General features: G+C 41.1%; 1 protein-coding gene across 1 annotated transcript in view; it reads right to left on the reverse strand.

The window, feature by feature from the left end:
- Positions 1–6,510: 6,510 nt before the first annotated feature.
- The window catches only part of LOC134397806 (cation channel sperm-associated auxiliary subunit epsilon-like), a 116,252-nt gene continuing 97,108 nt past the window's right edge, over positions 6,511–25,654 (reverse strand). The window contains exons 19-22 of the mRNA XM_063124769.1: positions 20,502–20,606; positions 16,421–16,578; positions 9,159–9,212; positions 6,511–6,694 (exon numbers count right to left, since the gene is read on the reverse strand). Coding sequence (XP_062980839.1) covers positions 6,511–6,694; positions 9,159–9,212; positions 16,421–16,578; positions 20,502–20,606 — 501 coding nt within the window. The remainder of the gene's footprint in view (positions 6,695–9,158; positions 9,213–16,420; positions 16,579–20,501; positions 20,607–25,654) is intronic.

Below are 25,654 nucleotides of genomic sequence, written 5' to 3' on the forward strand. Positions count from 1 at the left end.
GCCGCCTGTAGCCTCAGTGCGCTGGTTTGAAAAAGAACCGACCAAGCCTGCCTGCATCCTCAACGGGGAGATGAGCTCCAACACTACAACCCCCGGCATGCAGCGTGGGAGGAATCTATTTCCCAGCAGGCTGTGCAGCTGAACGCGAAGTCCACCCCTGCTTGCGGGCGTTCTACTTTGTCAAAGAAGAAAAGTTGGAACGTCTTGGGGTTCGCTGTAGCTTGGCTGGTTCCCATTGAGTAGTGGGAAATGTGTCCCTGAATTCTGCTCAGATTGCAGGTGGGGTTCATCTGCTTTACATACACACACGTGCGCGCCCCCCCCCCCCCCCATGAAAAGAGATCCAGCATATGGGAAAACAAGACGTTAGTGAAAAGGGTCATCTCACAAGTCTTTCCCCCTGACATGTCAGGGGTCAGGAGAAGAGGTGATTGGAGTCAATAAACGAGGTATAATAGCCTATAACCCTAGTAAAATTATTAGCCGTGATGGCCATATGTAATAAGTAACTTTCACTGAAAAACACCATAATTGTGGAAAAATAATAACCAAAAATACATAATACGTTGGGGCTATAAGCTTGACACTTTAGACTCCGTTAGGGCCCAATAGGGCTCTAATTTACTGGAAAAAAAATCCACCGAAATAATTTTGGGGAGCATCATTTTAAAGATGCATAACAAACAGCACGAAATCTAAATCCAGCATGGAAAATCTTTTTATTATTATTATTTTGCTTACAAATAAAATTGTTCATAGAAGTTGACGGGTGGTCTGTCTTCAGCATACTATGCACCCTTTTTAAAAACTCATTTACCCTGTTATCTGACAGTGATCAATGGTTCATCATAACACTAGAGGTAACATTCCTGTGCAACAAAACTCCCCCCTCCCCGTATTTGTCAATACATTTCTTCCAAATAAACAAGTCTTTAAATGGGATGGTTGGTACCATCTTGAGGGATTCAAACGGACACTATTTTTTTTAAAAAAAGTAGTCTATAATCTTAGTAAAAGCATTAAGCAGGATGCTCCCTGGTAATAGAAGCTTTTACTGAAAAAACACCTTTATTGTGTAAAGAAAAGTAAGAAATACATCATACTCAAATTTGAGCACAAGGTGACAAAAGAAATGGAGAAATGACAATCAGTGAATCCATGTTAGAGAAGTGAAAAGCCATATAAAACAAGTCATTCCAGGAAGTGATTGAATTTAGCCACATGTTTACCTACAGTTTAAGTGAAATCCAATAAATGGGAGTGGGGGCGCCTAATATGTGTTAAAGGGCTTTCCAAATACACACAAGCTTCAAAATGCCAGGAAAATATAGATGTTAACAGAAGCATTATTTAGACAATATATGGTATGGTATCCTTTGCTGTGGTTAGTTCCTGCTTCACCACTACCTTGCAGGTGGATGGCTGATAGTGGCTGAATGGTAGACATAAGTCCCAGATTTGGCTGCCTGCTGGAATAGACACATGAGCATTCCTACATTCAGGGGAAATTACGTTGCTTACCTGGGGCTTTGTGCTTTCTGTTTCTTTGGCATGATTTTTATAGGCTGCATTACATGGGAGGAGAGGGGTGACCACTTGCTTTGAATTGATTACTTTGCCTCCCTCCACTTCTATTGAGACAGTGGCATGTAGTGACAGAAGAGCCTGCTTTTCCTCTGATATGACCACATTAAAAGTGGTTCATTTTATAGTGGGATTTCCAGGGGATACCACAGAAGACATCCTGGTCATTGACATCGTCATGTAACGGACCCAAAAACTGTGAATGGCCAATCATGAATGTGCAATAAATCACTCATTTGGAGAAGCCCATGGAGTCTATGCAATTCAAGCTACAATTCCACATTACAAGTACCCAACTGGCAACCAATACCATTCATGTAATCAGCTGAAGCTCATATTCCCTGAATCATGAATATTTGGATATCTGGTCTGTCCTTATTGAAGTTTATGTGTAATTTACTCCTTTTTTCTTTTCTTTTTTAGAGTGATGTAATATTTGAAACAGACTTTAAGTATGTAGTTACATTTTTGTTTTTCTTTTGTTGAAACTAATAAAAAAATGACTAAGAAAATACTCCCTGAACCTACATGCAGGGTTTTTTTTAGAAAGAGGGAAGGGTGAATGGTGCCACCTGAGAACTCTGCTAGTGTCATGCCTTAACCTAGGGGTGGGCAACCTTTGTGGGTACATTTTAGAAACTGTCCTGGGCACTACCACAAAATGGCTGGCAAGAGACATTTGGCTAATCACAAATACTAGTCACTGTGTAGTCTAGAGGCATTCATAAGAAATGAAGTTGGCTGCTGCTGGAGGCCCTCAATTGGCTTACAAGTGATTCTAGCTGCCAGTAAGAGAACGTGTTAGTTTTGAGGTTTTTTTATATAAAAAATGGGATGGGTAGAGCACCTTGGCAAGTGCCAAGGAAGGTATCCAGGGGCACATTGGTGCCCATAGATGCCGTGTTCTCTGCCTTAGTCTGTCCCTGGAGAAGGAGGACTGCAGTGATCACAAGTATACACAGACTTTCCCCTTAGTGGGTACAGTGGCTGTTTTCTGCTCCATGCCTTTCAGGCTATGATCTGCAAGGCAAAAGTGCTCATGAATGTTTGGTCACCAGTGGCAATAGTTAGAGTGCCTAGTCCTCTGGTGCCAACAGAGAACTTACCTGCATGTGGGGATGAGTGACTCTCCTATATGTGTAGGGCACTGCTCCCCCTCTTTTGGGGGAAAGGGTATTAGCAATTAGGCCTTGAGCCGACCATGTTATCGGTACCACTTGGGGGGATGGGTTCAAATATGATTTTTTGGCAAGGTATGGATGCAAGCCATAACTCTTTGTCTTTTGTGTGTTACCACTCCACTCCCAAGATACCTTGATGTAAATGGATTTTTTTTTATAATGTTTAATATTGTAACTTTTATTATTAAACATAACAATTACAGTAATTCTGATTATATAAATTAATAATAATTATAACAATAATAATAATGATTATAATAATTACACCAATTAAAATATATAAATGTTTTAAGTATTGGGTGGTTTTTTTTGTTCAGAGCCAGTGGTGAATGACGGTGCAGCATCATGAAGAAGACTGAAACAAGCATATCTTGTCCCTCTGATCCCCAGTGTGTAATTCATTTATGGTCAAATGTCCAACCTGGAGATACGCTGACAAGCCCACAGGACTACTCATCATGGAAAACTCTGTCAGGGGCAGCTCAAGTAAGGAATCACATTCCACTGTTAGACATTGCGAGAAATGTGGAAAGCAACACGGTTCCCAAAGTATTTTACCACAGGAAGTGCAGGAGCCTGTTTACTATGAAGAGAGATACAGAGTATTAAGCAAAAAGCTGAAGCAAGTGTCAGTGATGATGCTGGAACGAGTGAGTGCACGAGTAAACGCTTAAACAGAAGAGCATCATTAAGGTCAAACGAGTATGCTGAAGAATGTATGTTTTGTGGAAAGATAAAATGCTACAAGGGAACATCAACGAGTGAGAAATTAAGGCCACGGAGCTTAGAGTTGACAAAAGGCTTCGAGAGTACGCAACCATTAATCGTGATTCAAAGATCTTAGCAGTTTGTAGTAGGGACATAGTGGCTGCAGAAGTCCATTATCATGCATCTTGTTATGAGAACTATACAAGGGTTAAAGCAAAGGAGGAAGATCATGCATCTTGTATTCAAACCGATCATCACTACAAAAATATGAGAGATGAAGCATATGATGAACTATTTCAATACATTAGAACTGTGATTATTCCTAAAAAAGAGGTAATACGTGTGACGACTCTCACTGAAAGGCTTGAAACCCTCATGACACGCAGAGGAATACAGGGAATAGACAAATCAACCAAGAAGCATATTAGAAGAAAATTGGAATCCGAGTTTGCTGACAGCTGCCATATATTCCCAGACAACCAAGGAAAATTATTGGCCCAACCTGATAGTGTCATGCTACAGGAAGTTGTAAGAGCAAACCAGAGTTTGAAAAGAGAATTACCAGTTTTAAAGGTCAAGGCAACAGACATGAACAAGTTCATTGATAAAACATCATTGCACATAAGAACAATGATTAAAACAAACTGGACATCAACACCATGGCCATATCATCCTTCAAACGTTGACAAAGATTCATTTACAGTGCCTGATTATCTTAAATGGTTCCTATTAGGACTTCTGACTGGAGATCCAGAAAACACAAAGGCCTCCAAAAGGGTCACCTTACTTATGCAATCATTCAGTCAGGACATTATATATGCAGTGACAAATGCTCAGATGACACTGATGTGTTTATTATGTGTTTGGGATTCCATGACAGAATCATGGCTACTTTTTTTTCCTGAAATGTGGTACTAAAATATGTATGCGAGTCCTTGACATTGGGAAAATAGTTTCAACCCTTGGGGAAAATGTTTGTCGAGCTATGATAGGTCTCCATACATTTACGGATGTGACACAATAAGCGCATTTGCAGTAAAAGTAAAAGTAAGTGCATTCAAAATCCTGTCTGCCAACAGACATACACAGGAAACATTTTCGCAGCTCAGAGATGAATGGGATCTCTCTGAAGAACTAATGGACAAATTGGAACAATTCTCATGCTTAGTGTATGCACCAAAATCTTCAGTACATCTCGTGAATGACTTGAGATATCACCTATTTTGCATGAAGAAGGGTCATCAACTTCCACCTTGCAGGGACTGTCTGTAGAAACAGGCCGAATATGCAAATTATCAAGCCGCTATAAGCAAGAGATATCTTCTGAATGATCCACAGACACCTAGTCCAATTGAAAGAGGGTGGAAGTTGGAAAAACAAGATGGAGCAGAGCAACTGGTAGTGGACTGGATGGAGGGGCAGCCAGCACCGCAGGCTGTGTTAGATCTACTAGCTTGCAACTGCATTAGGAACTGCCAACATGTGTCTGCTGTCTAAATGACCTCAAGTGCACTGACATGTGCAGACTTCCCGGCTGTGAAAATCAAACAGACGCAGAGAGTGATGACGCCTATTCAGAAGAAGAAGATGATTATGACGAATGTGAATGATAAAATTGTGTTTATGTTCAATCATAACATACATTGCCTATGTAAGATGTAACAACTACTACTATTAGAAATTGTCAGTGAAAATTATGCATATAATCTATATCAATATATAAGGAATACAATTAAGTTCTATTGTTGTTATTATGACTATATTATTATAATTATAATTATTATTATTACAATTAATACATAATTATTTTTAAATACTATTGAATTTAATCACTATGGTGAAATTAGATTTTTTCCAAAATATTATGATTAATTTGTATGCTATTTATCAAAAATATGAAAACCATTTTTCCACTTATAGTTGCTAATCCAATAATATCAGACAAAAGGCAGAGTTATGACTTGCTATCACATATTTTCCATCTATAGGCATCCATACCTCGCAAAAAAATCATATTAGAACCCATCCCCCAAGTGGTACCAATGGCCTAAATTTGAGGTCCTGGCTCATGGCCTAAATACAATTAGACAGAACATGAGATTCACATAAGGTAAAGTTGGGGAGACATAAAAGATAGTCACTACAGGACTGTTCTGCCAGCATCCATCAGAGAGCCCCTCAGCTGGCACATCTTAAACATAGTGTTGTACCCTAAAGTTTCATGTTTTTCTTCTATTTTATTTTCATTTATTAAATACATTGCATAGCATCTATGGGAATCTATAATATTTCATACATTTTACAAATTAAAATGCTGAGAGCAAACATTGCTAGGAACGTTTTTTAGTTAAGAAGGCAATTGGATTCTGTTCTCGAATTTTTACTGGAAAACACTTGTTTTCAGAATTGATGAAAAACAGAAGATTTAACATATTACATACAGTTTGAATTATATTATACAATAGATTAAATAAAAGCCAGACATGAAATGCTAAAAACGTCTGATCACCAGAAAGATTTATATGTAGTAAATTTGCAGCCCAATTCTCTGCAGAGTTAAATTTGCCTAATCCCATGGATTTAAGTGGGTTTAGTTATACACAGCCCTGCACTGGACTAAGCTGATGTTTTAGCTCCTCAGTTTACCCAGGCCCCATTCCATGTTTCAACTTTGTAAATATTTCTATAAGTTACTGTTAAATGGGTACCTCCAATTGCTTATACAGGAGTAGAGTCCTGTTCCTTATGCTAGTGCTTCTGTTTTAACTTTTGGGGTCAGAACGAAGTACATTAGGAAGCTAGAAGGAAGAATCTATGACATGCCGACCTCTGTCCAAAGCACCATTTAAATACACAGTAACAAGCAGAGGGGCCTCAGAAGTAATTGTGTAGTATCTCCTAGAAACATTAATTGTTTGAGCTATGAGGTTTAATGGTCAAGGCAGGAAACTATGTGTCTTACACTTAACATTTAAAAAATTGGAATTAATTGAAAATTATTATAGTATTTCATACAACTTGCTATGAGTAAAAGAAGTTAATCTTTCTTAGGTTCATCTACTGACTCTGCTGGACGAACATCTGAGCGAAATGACAGTAAGGGATCAACAAAAGCCAGTGTCCGAAATATCTTCACATATCTGAAGTAGCTGATCACCAGGACTCCCAAAAAGAGAGTCACTATCATCATAGACCAACCAGCAACCAGCAACCAATTTGGTCTGAAAGAGAATCCAAACGTACATATGTATGTTTGTGTACATGTACGTGCACATGTATTAAATTCAACTGATTCATCATAACAAAACAAACCTCTAAAAGCTACACCTCATTTATAAATATATACAAAATAAAGTATAAAAACACAGCAGGAAGAGCAATTTCTGTGTATAGTCATTAAAAGTTGCATGGTGCGAACTATTAATAATTTTCAGAGGCGTGGTTGTATTTAGTCTATAGCCATAAAAATAACAAAGAGCCTTGTGGCACCTTAAAAACTAGAAAATTTATTATGGCATAGGCTTTCAGAGACTAGAATGTACTTCAGTGATTTATAGGTGGGTCCAGAGAGCGAGAAATGTAAACAGTGAGGTCAGATAGAGGTGAAAATACAATATATATATATATATATATATATATATATATACTGAGATAATATTTATTTATTTATTACATTTATATACCACCCCACAGCCGAAGCTCTCTGTGTATGCAAAAGAAGCACAGTGCAATGGCACTGTCCTGAGTGTGCTAACATTTGTATAGGTAACTTAGAACAATATTTCTCAGCTCCTCTCCCCAAAAGTCTTTCCTCTACTGCAGATACACTAAGGGCATTTTATCATTTGGGCCCAGAGGCAGGAGGATCTTGAGAAATTACACTAGAAAATCAAGAACTTTTACCCCATTATAATTGTCCACATTCTTGACTATACAACCACATGATGGACATACAGGCACCACAGTGTATCAGAAACTTACTGATTACTTCATGTATCTATATGATTCCAGCTTCCACCCAGAACATATCACAAGAGCCACTTCTAGCCAAGCCCTATGATACGATTACATCTATTCTGACTTGTTAGACAGAGATTCTCCACTCAAGGACTTGCATTGGATATTTTGTAGGCTACATTGGACCCAATGAAGTGAAAAGGCAGATTAACAAGGCCAGACTCGTATCTGGGAATAATCTACTACAGGATAGACCTGAAAGAGAAGGAATACCAATTGTCCCTTACAGCAAGCAGCTAGAATCACACCAGCGTATTATCAATGATCTGCAGCTTATCCTAGACAATGATATTTCCCTCTCACAGTCCTTGGGTAGTCGTCGGCCCTTTCTAACAGACAATTCCCTAATCTAAAACAGCTACTCACCAACATCAACAGGCCTCTTGAAAGAGGCACAAACAAAGACCAAGCATACTACACATACCCAAATGCTAACTTTGTCCTCATAACTACTCAGGCAACACTATTGTGGGATCACAACATCAGCCACAACACCATGAGTTAATTTGCCTGCTCGTCTTTCAGTGTGATATATACAATATATATCTCCAATGCCCTTCTGCATTCTACATCATATCAATGTCTACAGAAAATAATAAATGGACACAAAGATTTAGAACCAATGGGAAAATATTTCAGCTTCCCAGATTATTCCGTTGTTGACCTGAAACTTCAAAGTGCAACTCCAGCATGAAATTGCTGCCAAGAAGTTCAATTCTATCATTTATGGTCTAAATATAGATAATTATTTTTATTCTACTGCATATTAACTTAGCAATGCCAGGATATTTGTGTTATCATCAACGTTGTTGTGAATGGCTGCTATAGTTATTTCTTATACATTTAAACTTTTAAATGTTTAAATTTATTTTATGTGCTTATTTAAAATATTTATATACTGCTCCATATCGAAAATAGATTACATTAATTGTCAATCTGTATCTTTTGCATTTCATTTCCATTTGATCTCACTGTTTACATTTGTTTCTCTCTCACCCATCTGTCAACAGATGAAGTTGACTTTTAGACTTTGAAAGCATATATGCCATAATAAAATTGTTAATCTCTAACATGCTGTAAGACTTTTTGTTTGTTTTTATTGATAATTTATTGCTTATATATTGAATCACGGGTCCCCATGTATATACTACCAAAGATCTGTACCTGCAACCATACAAGAAACCCAAGTCCATTCAAACATAGTATTTGTGGGTTTTATTTGTGATGCCGTGATGGTTACAAACGCTGGTGTGCTTCCCAAGGGCGCATATGTGCTGTTGCAACACATCTTAAAATGGGGAGTTAGTCCCAGGCAGCACATACTATCAAAAAGATGTTCATACTGATCCTATCCATATTTACACAGAATTAAATCTTACTAATGTCCTCTTAACTCTCCCACTGTGTGGTCCAAGAAGAACTGAGAAGGATGATATGTTGGTCCCCCTTTGAGCGTCCGTGCTGAAGTTAGGGGCAAACTCTACCATCCAAAATGTGTACATTCTAACTCTACAATGTTCAGAAGATGTACTGCAGAAGTGAAGCTTCCCCATATCTGTGCCTAATAGAGACCACGAAAAGAAAGCTACTGCTTGTGTGCTGTTCTCCCTCCCAAGCTAAGATTTCTATTTAAATGTTTAATATTTAGCAATAGCCATTAGCAATTACCTTTCAATGATACCATATGTATGGACAGCAAAGAATGCAGTCATGTTACAAAAACTGAAACAAACAGAAAAAAGAGACTGATTATTATTTTGGTATTCTAGGTAACTGTCAAATTTAAATAACAGTGATAAAAACAGATTCCAACTATACACTACCCATATAAATATATCAAAATAGTTTTAATTCAAATTTAGATAGCCACCAAGGCCATGTCTCTGTGATGCTGCTTTGCCTCCTGATTCTCCCCAAACCCCACAGCATCACTGCTGTGAAGTGGCGGTGATGGAGTTACACGGCAGCTGCAACAGCTGAGAGAGGGGCAAGAAAGCTACTGCCTATTCAACACAAGCACTATATCAGGGGGCAGCAGAGGGGGGGCACCATTGGATCCCCCCTTCTCCTCACGGCCCCCTTTCATGGAGTAGTTTAATTGGCAAAATGAGAGAGGGTGGGGCTCAGGCCCCCTGCCTCCAAATCCCACTATTTCCACTCAGGTTGCCGCTTGCTGGGTGCCTGGGATGCTTCGCCCCCTCTGATCTTACTCTAATAACTCCTCAGCGCCACCCTTAATTTTCCTGCTGTATGATCTCCCATCATCCAGCCTGAGCTTGCACAGTGAGTAACTCTCAGCAAGGGAGAAGGCTGTGACGGGTGAACGGGAAGTGTTGCCAAGTTGATTTGTGCTGGAGCAATCGAAAAAGTCATGGTGAAAACTTTTGAAAACGTGCAATTTGGGGGGAAAAGTTAACAGCTGCATCATATAAACAATGCAGCGCCACTGTGTAGCCATGATGAGGTATACAGGGCATACAGACAAGCCCCCTATGTTTCTATGTGTTTTAAAAATAATTTCTAGTACATGTAATGAAACACCATTTTTTAAATGTACAAAAAATACAAAGAAATATATTTGAAATTACAAACTTTCAGCTATCAGTGTTTTGGAAAAACAGAGTTCCAGATTAGGGATGCTGGAGAGATTAAATCTTTGTCAATTCTAATATAAAACTGACCTGGTTCACATTTCCTGGATGAATGTGAATTTAGTTATCTACCATCTTTCACACTGACTGGGTTCAGACAACACAATAACCCATGATGGGTTAATTAAGACTTAATTAACCCATCATGGGTTATCATGTCATCTGGTGGGAGGGTTTTTTGTAACCCACGATGACTTATTTGGCCAAAACGATCCACTCTGATAACCCACAGTCCAGGGGAGGCTGCCAGTGCTTGAAAAGAGAGAGAGAGAGAGAAAGATAGAGATTGAAGGAGTTTTGTGTACAATATAATTTCTGATTCCAGTCCATAGTTCTAAGATGCCATCCATCATCTTCATCATTCTTCCTTATTCCAACCTTTTCCAAACTTGTTCTTTAATTCTTTTTCCTTCAAAGAACCAATCCATGCTGATCATTCCTGTAGCAGATACCAATTCTTATTTGGCTGAAGTGTTTTTTGTCTTGTAGAACAATTAAGTGCTAGGCCATGGATAGGGAAACATCTGACCCAGAGGCTAATTTGGCCCATCCAAACCATCCGGCCTGTGGAGCCTTGTCACCTCATCTCCCGCTATATGGTTCAAATAATAGCCTGTGAAGCTGCTGTGAAAGTTACATTTCACTGGCATAGTGTGGGGTAAGTAACCTTCCCCAAAAGTGATGTTGATAGCCTGGACAGCATAGTAGGCTCAGCAAGTACCACTGAAAGGTGATCATGCAATCTTTCTGAAATTTTGCAGATTTCTTAGTTAGGGCTACTTTATGTAATATGTCATTTTCATAACAACGCCCCCCTCCAAACTTAGGGGGATAACCGGCAGACTGTAAAGGGTGCTCTTGCACACTGAGCAGGCAGTTGGACTCGGTGGCCTTATAGGCCCCTTCCAACTCTACTATTTTATGAGTCTCTGTACCTATTAATTTGAAACTTGACAGGCTTAATCTCCTCTGAAAGGGTCACTATCCTTGCCAATTTAATCCAATTCTGCCAACAAATAAAGAAATTAGTAGCAGTTCCCTTTAAAAACAAAACTTTAAAGCACTTAGCAGCTATTTGTCTGAAATTTGTCAGGCTATCCTCTCATAAGGGTCTATGATACTAAACCTGAAAACTTCATCCAATTCTGACAGAGAGGGAAAAAGATATAGCCATTTGTGGATTTCCAATGCTAGTCAATAGACAGCACAACTCTTCAGTTTTCCTAATCCGCTTCACATTTGGAGGGCCTGAGTCAAATCAGGAGACAACTGAATTGCTATGAATCAAATAGAATTAGGCTCTAAATCAAATCGAATCATCGAGGTATTTCCAACAATAATAGACCCCCCAAAATGGTTTACAATAAAATAATGTAAAAGAATAAACAGAATAATAAAACAGCCTGAAGCATAAAAACAACTCTTGTAAATAATTAGGAAGGTCTTTATCAACCTCCTAAATTCAGGGAGGGTAGAAGTCACCCAGGTTGATTGTGGCAAGATGTTAGGTTATTAGTCTAATCTGTCCCTAGGATTTGAGCAAATAATACATTTAAAATGCCACACTATAAAGAACACAGTACATACATACCAACACACACACTCAACCATACTGCTTTAATCACCCAGACAAGCTGCATTAAGTCCTCCGACCACTTATTTTATTGTATTGAGATTGTTTTCATTTCCTCTATATGGGAAAGGAACTCCTTTCAGTTTTGTGGGCAGCCACCTAGTGGACCTCTTTCTGTAGTCACTGGCCATTTTTTGGTTGTTGTTGTTGTTTATTCGTTCAGTCACTTCCGACTCTTCGTGACTTCATGGACCAGTCCATGCCAGAGCTTTCTGTCGGCCGTTGCCACCCCTAGCTCCCCCAAGGTCAAGTCTGTCACCTCCAGAATATCATCCATCCATCTTGCCCTTGGTCGGCCCCACTTCCTTTTGCCTTCCACTTTCCCTAGCATCAGCCTCTTCTCCAGGGTATCCTGTCTTCTCATTATGTGGCCAAAGTACTTCAGTTTTGCCTTTAATACCATTCCCTCAAGTGAGCAGTCTGGCTTTATTTCCTGGAGTATGGACTGGTTTGATCTTCTTGCAGTCCAAGGCACTCTCAGAATTTTCCTCCAACACCCACAGTTCAAAAGCATCTATCTTCCTTCGCTCAGATTTCCTTATGGTCCAGCTCTTGCAGCAATAGGTTACTACGGGGAATACCATTGCTTTAACTATGCGGACCTTTGTTGTCAGTGTGGTGACTCTGCTCTTAACTATTTTATCAAGATTTGTCATTGCTCTCCTCCCAAGAAGTAAACGTCTTCTGATTTCCTGGCTGCAGTCAGCGTCTGCAGTAATCTTTGCGCCCAGAAATACAAAGTCTGTCACTGCCTCCACGTTTTCTCCCTCTATTTGCCAGTTATCAATCAAGCTGGTTGCCATAATCTTGGTTTTTTTGAGGTTTAACTGCAACCGAGCTTTTGCACTTTCTTCTTTCACCTTCGTCATATGGCTCCTCAGCTCCTCCTCGCTTTCAGCCATCAAAGTGGTATCATCTGCATATCTGAGGTTGTTTATGTTTCTTCCTGCAATTTTAACTCCAGCCTTGGATTCGTCAAGCCCAGCACGTCGCATGATGTGTTCTGCATACAAGTTGAATAGGTAAGGTGAGAGTATACAGCCCTGCCGTACTCCTTTCCCAATCTTAAACCAGTCCGTTGTTCCGTGGTCTGTTCTTACCGTTGCTACTTGTTCGTTATACAGATTCCTCAGGAGGCAGACAAGATGACTTGGTATCCCCATACCACCAAGAACTTGCCACAGTTTGTTATGATCCACACAGTCAAAGGCTTTAGAATAGTCAATAAAACAGAAATAGATGTTTTTCTGGAACTCCCTGGCTTTCTCCATTATCCAGTGGATATTGGCAATTTGGTCTCTAGTTCCTCTGCCTTTTCTAAACCCAGCTTGTACATCTGGCAATTCTCACTCTATGAATTGCTGGAGTCTACCTTGCAGGATCTTGAGCATTACCTTACTGGCATGTGAAAAGTGCCACTGTCCGATAGTTTGAACATTCTTTAGTGTTTCCCTTTTTTGGTATGGGGATATAAGTTGATTTTTTCCAGTCTGATGGCCATTCTTGTGTTTTCTGAATTTTCTGGCATATGGCATGCATCACCTTGACAGCATCATCTTGCAATATTTTAAACAGTTCAGCTGGGATACCGTCGTCTCCTGCTGCCTTGTTATTACCAATGCTTCTTAAGCCCCATTCAACCTCACTCTTCAGGATGTCTGGCTCTAACTCACTGACCACACTGTCTGACCTATCCCCAATATTATTATCCTTCCTATACAGATCTTCCGTATATCCTTGCCACCTTTTCTTGATCTCTTCTGTTTCTGTTAGGTCCTTGCCATCTTTGTTTTTGATCATACCCATTTTTGCCTGGAATTTACCTCCGATGTTTCTAATTTTCTGGAAGAGGTCTCTTGTCCTTCCTATTCTATTGTCTTCTTCCACTTCCATGCATTGCTTGTTTAAAAATAATTCCTTATCTCTTCTGGCTAACCTCTGGAATTTTGCATATAATTGGGCATATCTCCCCCTATCACTGTTGCCTTTTGCTTTCCTTCTTTCTTGGGCTACTTCCAGTTTCTCAGCAGACAGCCATCTTGCCTTCTTGGTTTTCTTTTTCTTTGGGACATTTTTTGTTGCCACCTCCTAGACAATGTTGCGAACTTCTGTCCATAGTTCTTCCGGGACCCTATCTACTAAATCTAGTCCCTTAAATCTATTCTTCACTTCCACTGCATATTCATTAGGAATATTAGTGAGCTCATATCTAACTGATCTTTGGGTCTTCCCTATTCTCTTCAGTTTGATTCTAAATTGTGCAAAAAGAAGTTCGTGATCTGAACTACAGTCAGCTCCAGGTCTTGTTTTTACCGTCTGTATAAATGTCCGCCACCTTTGGCTGCAAAGGATGTAGTCAATCTGATTTTGATGTCAGCCATCTGGTGAAGTCCATGTATAAAGCCGTCTTTTAGGTTGTTGGAAGAGAGTGTTTGTTATGCACAGTGAGTTGTCCTGGCAAAATTCTATCAGCCTTTGTCCCGCTTCATTTTGTTCTCCTAGACCATGCTTACCTGTAATTCCAGATGTCATTTGACTGCCCACCTTAGCGTTCCAGTCTCCTGTAACGAAAATAACATCTCTTTTTGGTGTATTATCCAGTAGGTGATGCAGATCCTCATAGAACTGATCTACTTCTGCTTCTTCAGCATCTGTGGTTGGGGCATATATTTGGATCACTGTGATGTTAAATGGTTTACCCTGAATTCGAATTGAGATCATTCTATCATTTTTTGGATTGTATCCAAGCACTGCTTTAGCCACTTTATTAATTATGAAGGCTACTCCATTTCTTCTGTGATCCTCTTGTCCACAGTATTAGATCTGGTGGTGATCTGATGTGAAGTGGCCCATTCCAATCCATTTCAGTTCACTGACACCCAATATATCTATATTTAATCTTGACATCTCACCAATAACCACATCCAATTTGCCCCGGCTCATAGATCTTACATTCCAGGTTCCTATGGTGTGTTGATCTTTAGAACATCGGATTCGTCGTTCACCACCAGCACCGTCGGCCACTAGCCGTCCTTTCGGCTTTGAGCTAGCTGCATCATCACATCTGGGGCTAGTTGAACTTATCCTCTGTTCCTCCCCAGTAGCATTTTGACCATCTTCCGACCTGGGAGTCCCATCTTCGGATGGTATACCGACATATCTCTGGTTGTACTGATCCATTTAGTTTTCACGGCAAGAATACTGGGGTGGGTTGCCATTACCTTCCCCAGGGATCGTATTTAGTCTGACCTCTCTGCCATGACCTTCCCGTCTTGGGTGTCCCTTCACGGTTTAGCTCATGGCATCCTTGAGGTGCTCAGGCTCCAGCACCACGACAAGGTAACAATCGCCTTTTTTCCAGGGATCGTCCTGGGATCATCCCTGTGCATACAAATGACACACAGGGGATCCTGGGAACAGGCAGGTACGATCCCTCCATTTTCCTGGGATAACTCTTAGGTGTAGAAATGGCCTGACGTCCACTTACCTTCTTTTGCTGGGCAGTTTCCTGCATCTTTCCAGATAGAAAATAACCAAAAATCTTACAACATCCAAGATGCTTAGGTCTTTTTAGATAAAAGACCTGCCTTTGAATTTTGGCTGCAAGACACTAATTAGCCTGTTTAAATATTAGAGCATTACTCTGTGGATTCTTTTTTATATATATATTTGTTTACTGATTTTTATTATGATACATGCAATACATGCAATTATTAGTTTGTCAGGCTTCTTGAGTGGCTATTGCTATAAAGCTGGATACAAGTAAAAAGCAATCTACTTCTCAGAAAGCTGATGGCTGCATTTTTGAACAGTAATGCACGTGCATTTCCACAGATGCCTCCAGGCCGGCATTCTCCAATCACTGCTCTAATGCTATTAGCTACACATGGAACTGCAATTGACTTTCCATTCTGCACTTTTTTATGTGAATATTCTGCTGTGTTCAATCTACAGTAGTGGGCTCAACATAGCTGTATGAGTGTGGAAATGACAATTCACTCAAGTACTTTTTGAAAAAGCAATCTTTTTAAAAGTTATTTAGAAGCACCAATTTAAGAACAATTATTTTCAGGACATAAAATACCTGAAAATGTCCTTGACTGACTGTTTTAGGAAAAATCTGCAGATCAGAGAAAAAAGAAATGGTTCTAAAATGGCAATGGCAGGCAGTATTGTTTTAATAACTATTTTAATTATTTCTATAAAATTTTTGTAACTGCTATTGTATGGATATTTAAATTTGTTTTAATGTAGCCAAAACACAATTAAAATGATCCACCTCACAATGGATAAAATAGTACTGAATTGAAAGGTAACAGTGCCAATAGGGTTTACATGCCTGTCAGGTCACGACACATATCAAAACCACACAACTTAACAGATGCGTGGCGCTAACGTGAGCTACTCCTGTGCTACTCTTTTAAAACAGTTGGATTTTCTGCAGTCTAAGACAAGATGGAAGAAACACAGGGAAAGCACCATGTAGATGCTCTGTAAAGAGTGAGTGAATGGAGAGGCAATTCCACACAAATGCCTAGTGTGGACACATTCCATGTAAAGTGCTTTACAATAGCCTAAACTTGAGGTTACAGCATCATGAATAATGGTCATCAGATTCAAATCAGAAAGAAAATGTAAAAGTTAACCTGAAGTTTGGGTCCACTATCTTCAGCCTGAACATATAAACGCCAGTATGGTATTGAGGCCAAGTGATAGAGTTGATCCCAGAATGGTTTAAGATCTCGTACGGGTCATCTAAGTCTCTTAGACCTTTTTGACTTGTTAAAAAACAGGACTTGTAATTCTGGAAAGAAAAATATGATTATTCATCCCCCTGGAAATGCACATCAGTTTGTAGTCTTTCGAAACTAGACTGTGCGAAAGAAATAGTTGAGAGTAATTGATGATGCAAATAAGAGCATGCTCTGCATGCAAAAACACACACTCAGAAAGAGTGCTTGAATGGGCCCTAAAGAAAATCTACAAGCACCACCCCCTGATTCCCCTTAATTTCAGCTAAACCATGGCCCTATTTTAAAAGCAATAGGTAAGCAATACATCATTAAACTTAACTGGGGCGGGGCCCCATGTAATTTGAGCACTGGAGAGTTGGGAACAACTTTTCAGCTTTAATGATGACTGAAACACAGATGAACTCATTGCTATTATCCCTTACATTCTTTAAACGTTGGTTGGAGGTGAAGGTTAGATTGCTTACCTGTAGATTTGGTTCTTCATCACAAACTTGCTTACCTGTAGGGGTGTTGTGCTTGCACAAAAGTTGAGAAATTTTAGATGGGATGCAAAGCCCACCCCAACTGTGTACTCTCAAAGGTTGTGGCTCCCACCTTCCCTCTCTGTTCCCAGAGACTGCTGCAGAGACCCTAGGAAAGGTAAGGAACCTGACTAGAGACAGACACCCACAGAAAGGACAGGGGATGGGCTGTATGAATGACCAGTTGAAGAATCACAATTATGGAGAAACAACTTGTCTTCCTTCCTCGTGGTCTCTTGGGTGTTTAGCAAGCTCACTTGCTGAAGATGGGGCAAGTGTCTAAGAGAGGAGAAAGGACTGGACTGCCTATCCAGATGCAGCATCTGCCCTGGCATGGATGTCTAAATGGTAGCACAGAACAAAAGTAAATGGCTAAGACTATGTGACCTCTAAAGAACTTGAAGAATGGGACCCCTCAGCTGAAGTTGGTGGATGAAGGAAGAACTCAAGTAGAAAGCCCTTCAATAAAAGCAGAAATTTGCAGGCAAGTAAGTTTGCGATACAGCTTAAATCACCATGTCACCCAGGTGGAGACAAGGCAGCCCTTCTTAAGGCCATAATACCAAAAAGTCTTTGAGAATTGAGTGGAAGAAAGCAGCTGTGTAGTCAAGGTAAAAGGCCACAACTCTACTAACATCCAATGTGTGGAGATACTTGCAGATGAGAAGATGGAAGAAAACAGGTAGGACTATATCCTGATTGAGGTGGAATGATGAGACTACCTTCGGAAGGAAGACAATATCTACTTAGAGGACCACCTTGTCTCTGTCAAGGACCAAGTACAGTGGATCTTCATTCAGGGCACAGAGCTCATTTGCATGGTGAACAGACAAAAGAACATAACAAGAGCCATGCTGGTTTAGACTAAAGGTCTATCTAGTCCAGCATTCTGTTCACACTTTGGCCAACTAACTGCCTGAAGAAAATCCACAAGTAGGTCATGAGTGCAATAGCATCCTCCCACTCATGTTCCCTAGCAACTGATGTACATAGGCATACTGTCTCCAATACCGAAGCTAGTATATAGCCATCCAGTCTAGTAGCCATTGATAACCTTATCCTTTATTAATTCATCTAAACCCCCTTTAAAGCCATCCAAATTGGTAGGCATCACTACATCTTGTGGTAGAATCTTCCACGAATCAGCTTCATCAAATGACTTGTATTCTAATACTATGAAAGAGGGAGAAAAATGTCTCCCTATCCACTTTGTCCACACCACAAATAATTTTATACAATTCTATCCTGTCTGCCCTTACTTGCCTTTTCTCTAAACATGCCTAGATGTTGTGACCTTCCTCATAGAGGAGATACTCCAGTCCCTTGATCATTTTAATTTCCTTTTTATGAACCTTCCCCAATACTACAGTATCCTTTTTTAGGTGCAGTGACCAGAACTGTACCCAGTATTTCAAGTATGGTTACACCATAGATTTCTATAATGGCAGTATGATAGTCGCAGTTTTATTTTTGATTCCTTTCTTAATTATACCTAACATGGAATTTACCTTTTTCGTAGTAGCTGCACACTGGGTCAACATTTCCTTAGAGGCATCCAAGATCTCTTTCTTGGTCAGTCACAGCTAGATCAGATCCCATCAGTGTCTACGGGAAGTTCAGGTTTGGGGTTTTTTTTAGTAGTTTTTTTGTTTGTGTTTCGTTTGTTTTTTGCTTATCAACCACAGGCAAGATACTTTCAGGGTTAGCAACCTGAGGTTGTAGATAGCCAAGGTTTGGAAAAAGAGTATGCTAACACCATTGAGAGAGTCCAAGTGGTAACAAATGCTGCGACTGGAGGGTAAAGATTGGAGAAGTCTTTCAAAAAATGCTTAACAAGAGGGTGTGAGAAAGCAGAGGAACATTCAGTTGGTGAGTGGATTGCCAAGACTGCTCCAAGATAAACTCCAAGGAAAGAAACCAAGCCCTCTCATTTGAGAGCAACCAAGAACTTTAAGACCACATGCAATGAACTCGTAATAGGGTCTAGCCCTAGAGTGGACACAAATCTAATAAATCAAGCCCACTTTAAGTCAGAATGAGTGAGTGGATGGCTTCTGCATCGTGTTCTTCTGTTAGTCTGATCAGAAGACAGCATAGGGCACATTAGCGGTGAGGTGCAGGGACAGCAGGTCCAGATGAAAAACCCACCCATGAGAGTAGACATGACAACTGCTGAGAGTATGTGTAGCAATCAGTGATATGCTGTGAGTCAGGAGCAGGAGAGTGGTAAACCACGGTTGACAGGGCCACTATGGGGTGATCACTATGCAAGCAGCCTTGTCTTGATAGAGCTTTGCTAGCAACCATATTATTAAAGATGTATAGCAGTGACCTCCAACTGCAGAGGAATGCACCCTTGTGAACGCACCCTTACAGTGTGAATGCTCCAGATGTTACCTGAAAGCCAACATGTAATCAACCTCCTCCTCTCTCCCTGACTCCCATGCATGAGTTTTCTTCCTCACAATTATGAGAACCCCACCTCTTGGTGTCAGGAAATTTAGATGACTGCTAGGCTCAGAGAGACATCTGCTTTAATTATAGCTGTTCAACATTCCTATATCTAGGCTTGTTCACTCCAGTCATTTAAAGTGGATTTAAAGCATTCTTTGTCATTTAAAGCATTCTTTGATAAGGACAACTGATCATATTAAGAGGAAACATCTGGAAACTAGAATATCTAAGCCTAGTCCTGCAGTTTGAAAGAGATATATAGAGTTTCAGCTTTTGAAGCAACTAGACAGAACCCCCCCCAAAAAAAACCCCTAGGAGTGCCATTATCCTTTTTTTTGCAGCCCTGTTAGAATAAGATCCTGTAGCTGATACTATAGGCTTTAGACTAGAAATCCTTGTACAGAAGATTATTAGTAACAAAAAGTGGTTGCATTAACATACTTCAGAGTCAGCAATTCAGTTATTCATTATATGCATGAGGCATTTATCATGCGCTCATGATGGTTCACTTACGGAAGTTTGCAGGTATTTTACATGACATCATAAATCTCCAGTGCCTCTCTTGTCGTAATTTAGGTTTATTCTACGATTTTATAAATTGACGAAAATGCAATAATAATGATTTAAAACACACACCGAAAACTGCCATGAAAGACCGCCTAATTCAAGAATACTGTGATATTTCAGAAATCTTGCAGTGCCATCTGCTGGCCATATCAATGAAACATATTGAACATGCTCACAAAGGAACTTGCAAAAACAAAGGGGGAGGGAAGTGCGAGTATTGTCCCCATCATGAACCCAGAAAGGCGAAGTCCTGGTAAGGCAGCAGGATTCTTCCTTAATGTAGAGAAGCTCTAAATTTACTGGATTGCCATCTCAATTGTCACACTTTCTTTCTCCCTTCTCATGAATATTAATAGTTAAACAATAACATTGGATACAACTTAGGAGTTGATTATTTTACTAATATTTTGTTACAATATATTACTCCTTACATGCGGTCCCCAAATTTCATCTGCTTTCTCTGGTGTTAGGATCGATGATTGATTATGTTCTTTTGCCATCGAATGCCAGTTCTGTGCTCTGTATAAACACTGTACCTATAAAAATATAAACATATGCAAAATAAAGTACACCCCCCCTCAAAATGTTTATACTTTGAAGATGGTGCAGCACCTCATGCTACAGTATCTTTATATTTAATCATGTGTTTAATAGTGCATTATCAAATTAATCATACTCCAAAATAAATGTCTATACCACAGTCCTACTTACTAATAGTAGCTGGAAAAGAGCATGCAATGGTTTACGCTTGCAGGAAATCACACACACCCATCCTCATACTCTTATGAAGTATTTGTTTGCAAATATGTAAACACATGGCAGTTTTGGAACAATGTTTCCTCTGTTACTACTCCAAATTTTTCCTCTTATGTCCCATAAGGGTCATAACATCTCCAGATGTTTTGGACCTCAACTCCCAGAATTCCTGACCGTTGGCCATGCTAGCTGGGGCTTCTTGGAGTTGAAGTCCAAAATATCTGGAGATCTTCCTTCTGTACACCCCTACCCTAAAGTACCAAAATAACAAGGCAATAAGATTTCTCCAAGGACCCTAAGATGTTACATTGGAATAATTCTCTCATGGTTTAAATCAATGTGTCTCAAAGTTTTAGAACCCAGCCCCCCATCTTAACTTACTGTACTTTCTGGCTCTCCTCAACACCAGCTATCTGTTCTACAGGTGAACCTATATAGCAGGGACAGGCAAGTTGTGGACCTCCACCTGTTTTGATCTACAACATCCTTCTTCATGGGCTCTGCTAGCTACGCCTGATCAAAGTTGTAGGCCAAAATATGTGGAAAACCATAACTTGCCCACCGCTGATATATAGAAATCCTTTCATGCAGTCATGAGTGCATATTGTGTGAATCTCTGTTATTATGGCATTAGTTTATTTCTACTTTTAGAAGAGAAATAGAAATCATCTTCAACCCTCTCTTTAAACTACCCACAGGAAAATATCACTAGAATAAGTAGCTCTTTCTGATTTTCTCTCCTTTGGAATTAGATTAGGAAGATGGGATAGTGGGAGGAAATGTCACCTCATAAAGCCAATGTGGATCAGGGGGAAAATTCAGCTCATACAGTTATTGGCCGATGGGAAGAGGAAGGCTCCATTGCCTTGGATTCATCCTTATGGAAGGCTTTCCTCACACTTGGAGAACTTTCTGTTCCATTTGAACTGAGCCCAAATGGCCTTCCCAATTTGCCATTCCCATTTGAAGGAAGTGAACTAAGGTGGCCACTGTCATGTTTCACAGTCCCTCCAGCATTCACACATGCTGGCAAACTGACACGGGACACCCAATCAGTGAGACTTCTTTTATTCAAGGAAATCTCATGGTGAAAAACTTAATGGTTACACACTTCTAGATACACTTAAAGCAGATTGATGGTCAGAATGCTTTAGGCTCCATGCTTTAGGCAATCACAACAGGAATTCTTGAAAGGCTTAACAACCCATCCCAAGGGAGCTAGTCTAAACGCAGCCATATGTTGACTACTGAGGGAACATGGCCAAAGCTTAAATAAGATCATGGGGTGAATAAAATCTCAGGCACAAGAACTAACGTGCATGAACTGTAGCACCTGGGGCAGATCCACACACAGGCTTCGGGACGCCCTGAAGGCGCTTTAGGGCGCCCCGAAATCAATGATGTAGACCCTACCTTAACCGTTCCAAGAAGAGGCGGAGGAGGAGGAGGCGGCCCCGCATCGCCCCTCGCGGGGACGGGATGAAGAGTTGCCGCGCTCGGCAGCTTCGCCGGGGAATCAGCTGCTGCCCACCTACCCGCCGGCCTCCTTTTGCCGGCGAAAGAGCCACCCGGGCCCACCCGGGTCGGAGAGCTCGGCAGAAGAAGCCGTCGCCAGCTTCCGCCTGGGTCATAGAGCTCGGCGGAAGCCGGCGGCGGCTTCTTCCGCTGAGCTCTCCGACCCGGGTGGGACCGGGTGGCTCTTTCGCCGGCAGAAGGAGGCCGGTGGGTACGGGGGCGGCAGCTGATTCCCCGGCGAAGCCACCGGGCGCGGCAACTCTTCATCCCGTCCCCGCGAGGGGCGATGCGGGGCTGCCTCCTCCTCCTCCTCTTCTTGGAACGGTTAAGGTAGGGTCTACATCATCGATTTCGGGGCGCCCTAAAGCGCCTTCAGGGCGTCCCGAAGCCTGTGTGTGGATCTGGCCCTGGACTCTCTGCCACCTGAGTTTGGCAGGGAAGAAATCTAACAACCAACCCCAGCCTGCACAGACATTTCACTTTAGTTCTAATTATCTCTACTTACAACTCTGCAAGGCCTCGGCCTTACATGAAACTTATACCTAACAGCCACTTCCATGGTTTTGGCGCAAAGCTCTGTTGTGATTCCAAGTCCTCCCGCCTAGATGCGAGAGAATAAAGAGGTCTGCTATGTAAACTATAAAGCTTTATTCAACAAATAAACATCTCTTCACACCTGACGGGAGTGTGAATGCTATCCTCTAAACTTAATTAGCTTAAGCAGTTGCCTTAGCTCAAGCAGTTGCCTTGATACTGTCAATAAGCAGTTGCCTTTCAACTAAAATGGAGAGTTTCCTCAAAATCCAATCAGCACTTAACTTCAGGGAGGGTCTTTTTGGAGAAGCCTCTGGTGAGTGGTACCCTAAGGGAATGGACCGCCTCCCCCTCCTCTCAACTCCGCCTGCTTGACTCTGCAGCAGACTTTGGGGTCTGTCAACTCTGAAGTCCCTTCCCCCTCTGACAGAGGTTTGGACAGGTTGGAAGACTGGGCTGAGAGGAACAAGATGTCTTTTACCAGGGAGAAATGTACGGTATTACACTTAGAGAGAGAAAAAATGTAGGGTACACATACAAGATGGGGGATTCATGACTTGGGAATACTACAACAGAAAAGGATTTGGGTGTGGTCATCAACAGAAATCTGAACATGAGTCAGCAGTGTGAGAAAGCTGCTAGAAGGGCTAACACAGTTCTGGGTTGCATTAGAAGAAGCATCGTATCAAGGATACATGACGTCCTTATTCCTCTCTACTTGGCACTAGTGAGACCAAACCTGGAGTATTATATACAATTTTGGGCAACACATTTCCAGAAGGACATTGACAGGTTAGAATAGGTTCAGAGGAGGGCAACAAAGAAGATAAAGGGACTTGAGGCCCTGCCCTATGACAACAGGCTGAAGGAAATTGAGATGTTCAGTCTGGAGAAAAGAAGAATGAGGAGAGACATGTTAGTAGTGTTCAGGTACATAAAAGGGTGCTACAGGGACAATGGTCAAGAATTATTTTCCATTGCCACAGAAATTAGGACCCAAATAAATGGATATAAGTTACAGTTACCTAGATTTCAATTAAATATAAGGAAAAACTTCCTGACGGCAAGATCTGTACAACAGTGGAAAAGTCTACCTATGGAGGTTGTGGGATCTCTATCTCTGGAGGCTTTTAAGAAGAGGTTGGACAGCCACCTCTCATGGATGGTTTAATTGGTTTCCCTGCACATTGCAGAGCGTTGGACTAGATGATCCTTGTGGTCTCTTCCAACTCAACAATTCTTGATTCTATGAGGTTGAGTTCCAAGGGTGGGAGAAGGACAGGTTGCTTACCTGTAACTGTGGTTCTTCGAGTGATCATCTGTGCAGTCACACATATGGGCTCTGTGCCTGCGCGAAGCCCCGCTTTGAGAAATTTCCATAGCTAAGAGCCATTTTGGGTGGGAAACCCTCCCTTCTCTACTGCGCATGTGCAGGAGGGTTCCCACCCAGATCCCCAGTTCTTCTGAGACCTAAGGCCTCGTCTGATGAATATAAACACCTGTAGGTGTACCTGAAAAACTACTAGAAGTAACATTAGTAATACATGATGGACACCAAGAGGGGAGTATGGTGGGTGGGTTGTGTGACTGCACAGATGACCACTCGAAGAACCACAGTTACAGGTAAGCAACCTGTCCTTCTTCTTCGTGGTCTCTGTGCATCACACATATGGGTGATTAGCAAGCTTTACTCACCGGAGGAGGGTTGGTGTCCTTAGGTGAAAATGGATGACAACACAGCTCTACCAAAGGAGCAGTCGGATCTCGACCTGACGTCCATTTTATAGTGTGACACAAACGTCATTGGTCGAGCCCATGTTGCTGCCTTGCATATTTCCGGCACAGTGATGCCCCGGTGGAAGGCAGATGATGTGGAGACAGCTCTAGTAGAATGTCCCTTGACTGAAGTCAGAGGGTCTAGTTTCTGTAACTGGTAGGCCAGGATAAGAGCCAGGAGGAGAGTCTCTGAGATGATACTGTCAAACCCTTCTTGTTCTGTCCATGACATACAAAAAGCTGTTGTGACTGGCGGAAGGGAGCAGTGCGATTCTTATAGAAGGCCAAGGCCCTTCTGACATCTAATAAGTGTAGCGTCCTTTCTAAGGTGGATGAAGGTGAAGGAAAAATGTTGGCGAGATAATGTCTTGGTTAACATGAAAACTGGAGAAAACTTTAGGCAAAAATTAAACATCAGGACGAAGTACTACTTTATCGAGATGGAAAACCAGGTAAGGTTCATCTATTCTTAATGCTCATAGTTCGCTGGCACGTCTCGCAGACGTAATTGCCACTAGGAAAACGACCTTCAAAGTCAGAAGACGCAGGTCAGTGGTTGCCAACGGTTCAAATGGCCTCCTAGACAGTGCATGTAGAACCACTGATAGACTCCAGGACGGTGAAAACGTCCTCACTGGTGGGTTTAGGTTAGCAAACCCTTTAAAAACCACTTAACAGTAGGATGGGAAAAAACACTAAAACCATTAATATGATCATGAAAAGCAGAAATAGCTGCCAAGTAAACTCTCAAAGAGGAAACTTTCAGACCCCTGTCAATCAGAACTAATAAAAAGTACAGGATCTGATGAACAGAGCAGCTTGAGGGTAAGAACCCGTGTTTAGAGGCAAAGGCAGTAAAAGCAGAGCATTTCCTGTTATAACTTTGCCTTGTTGATAGTTTCAAGGCTGCATCCAAAACCGCTTGGATCTTGGCTGTCAGACCTCTGTCCTCTATTGAGGGATTAGCCTCCATGCTGTCATATGAAGGGTGTTGAGGTCTGGA

The sequence above is a fragment of the Elgaria multicarinata genome, chromosome 4, assembly GCF_023053635.1.
Source record: "Elgaria multicarinata webbii isolate HBS135686 ecotype San Diego chromosome 4, rElgMul1.1.pri, whole genome shotgun sequence".
NCBI classification, from domain to species: Eukaryota; Metazoa; Chordata; class Lepidosauria; order Squamata; family Anguidae; genus Elgaria; species Elgaria multicarinata.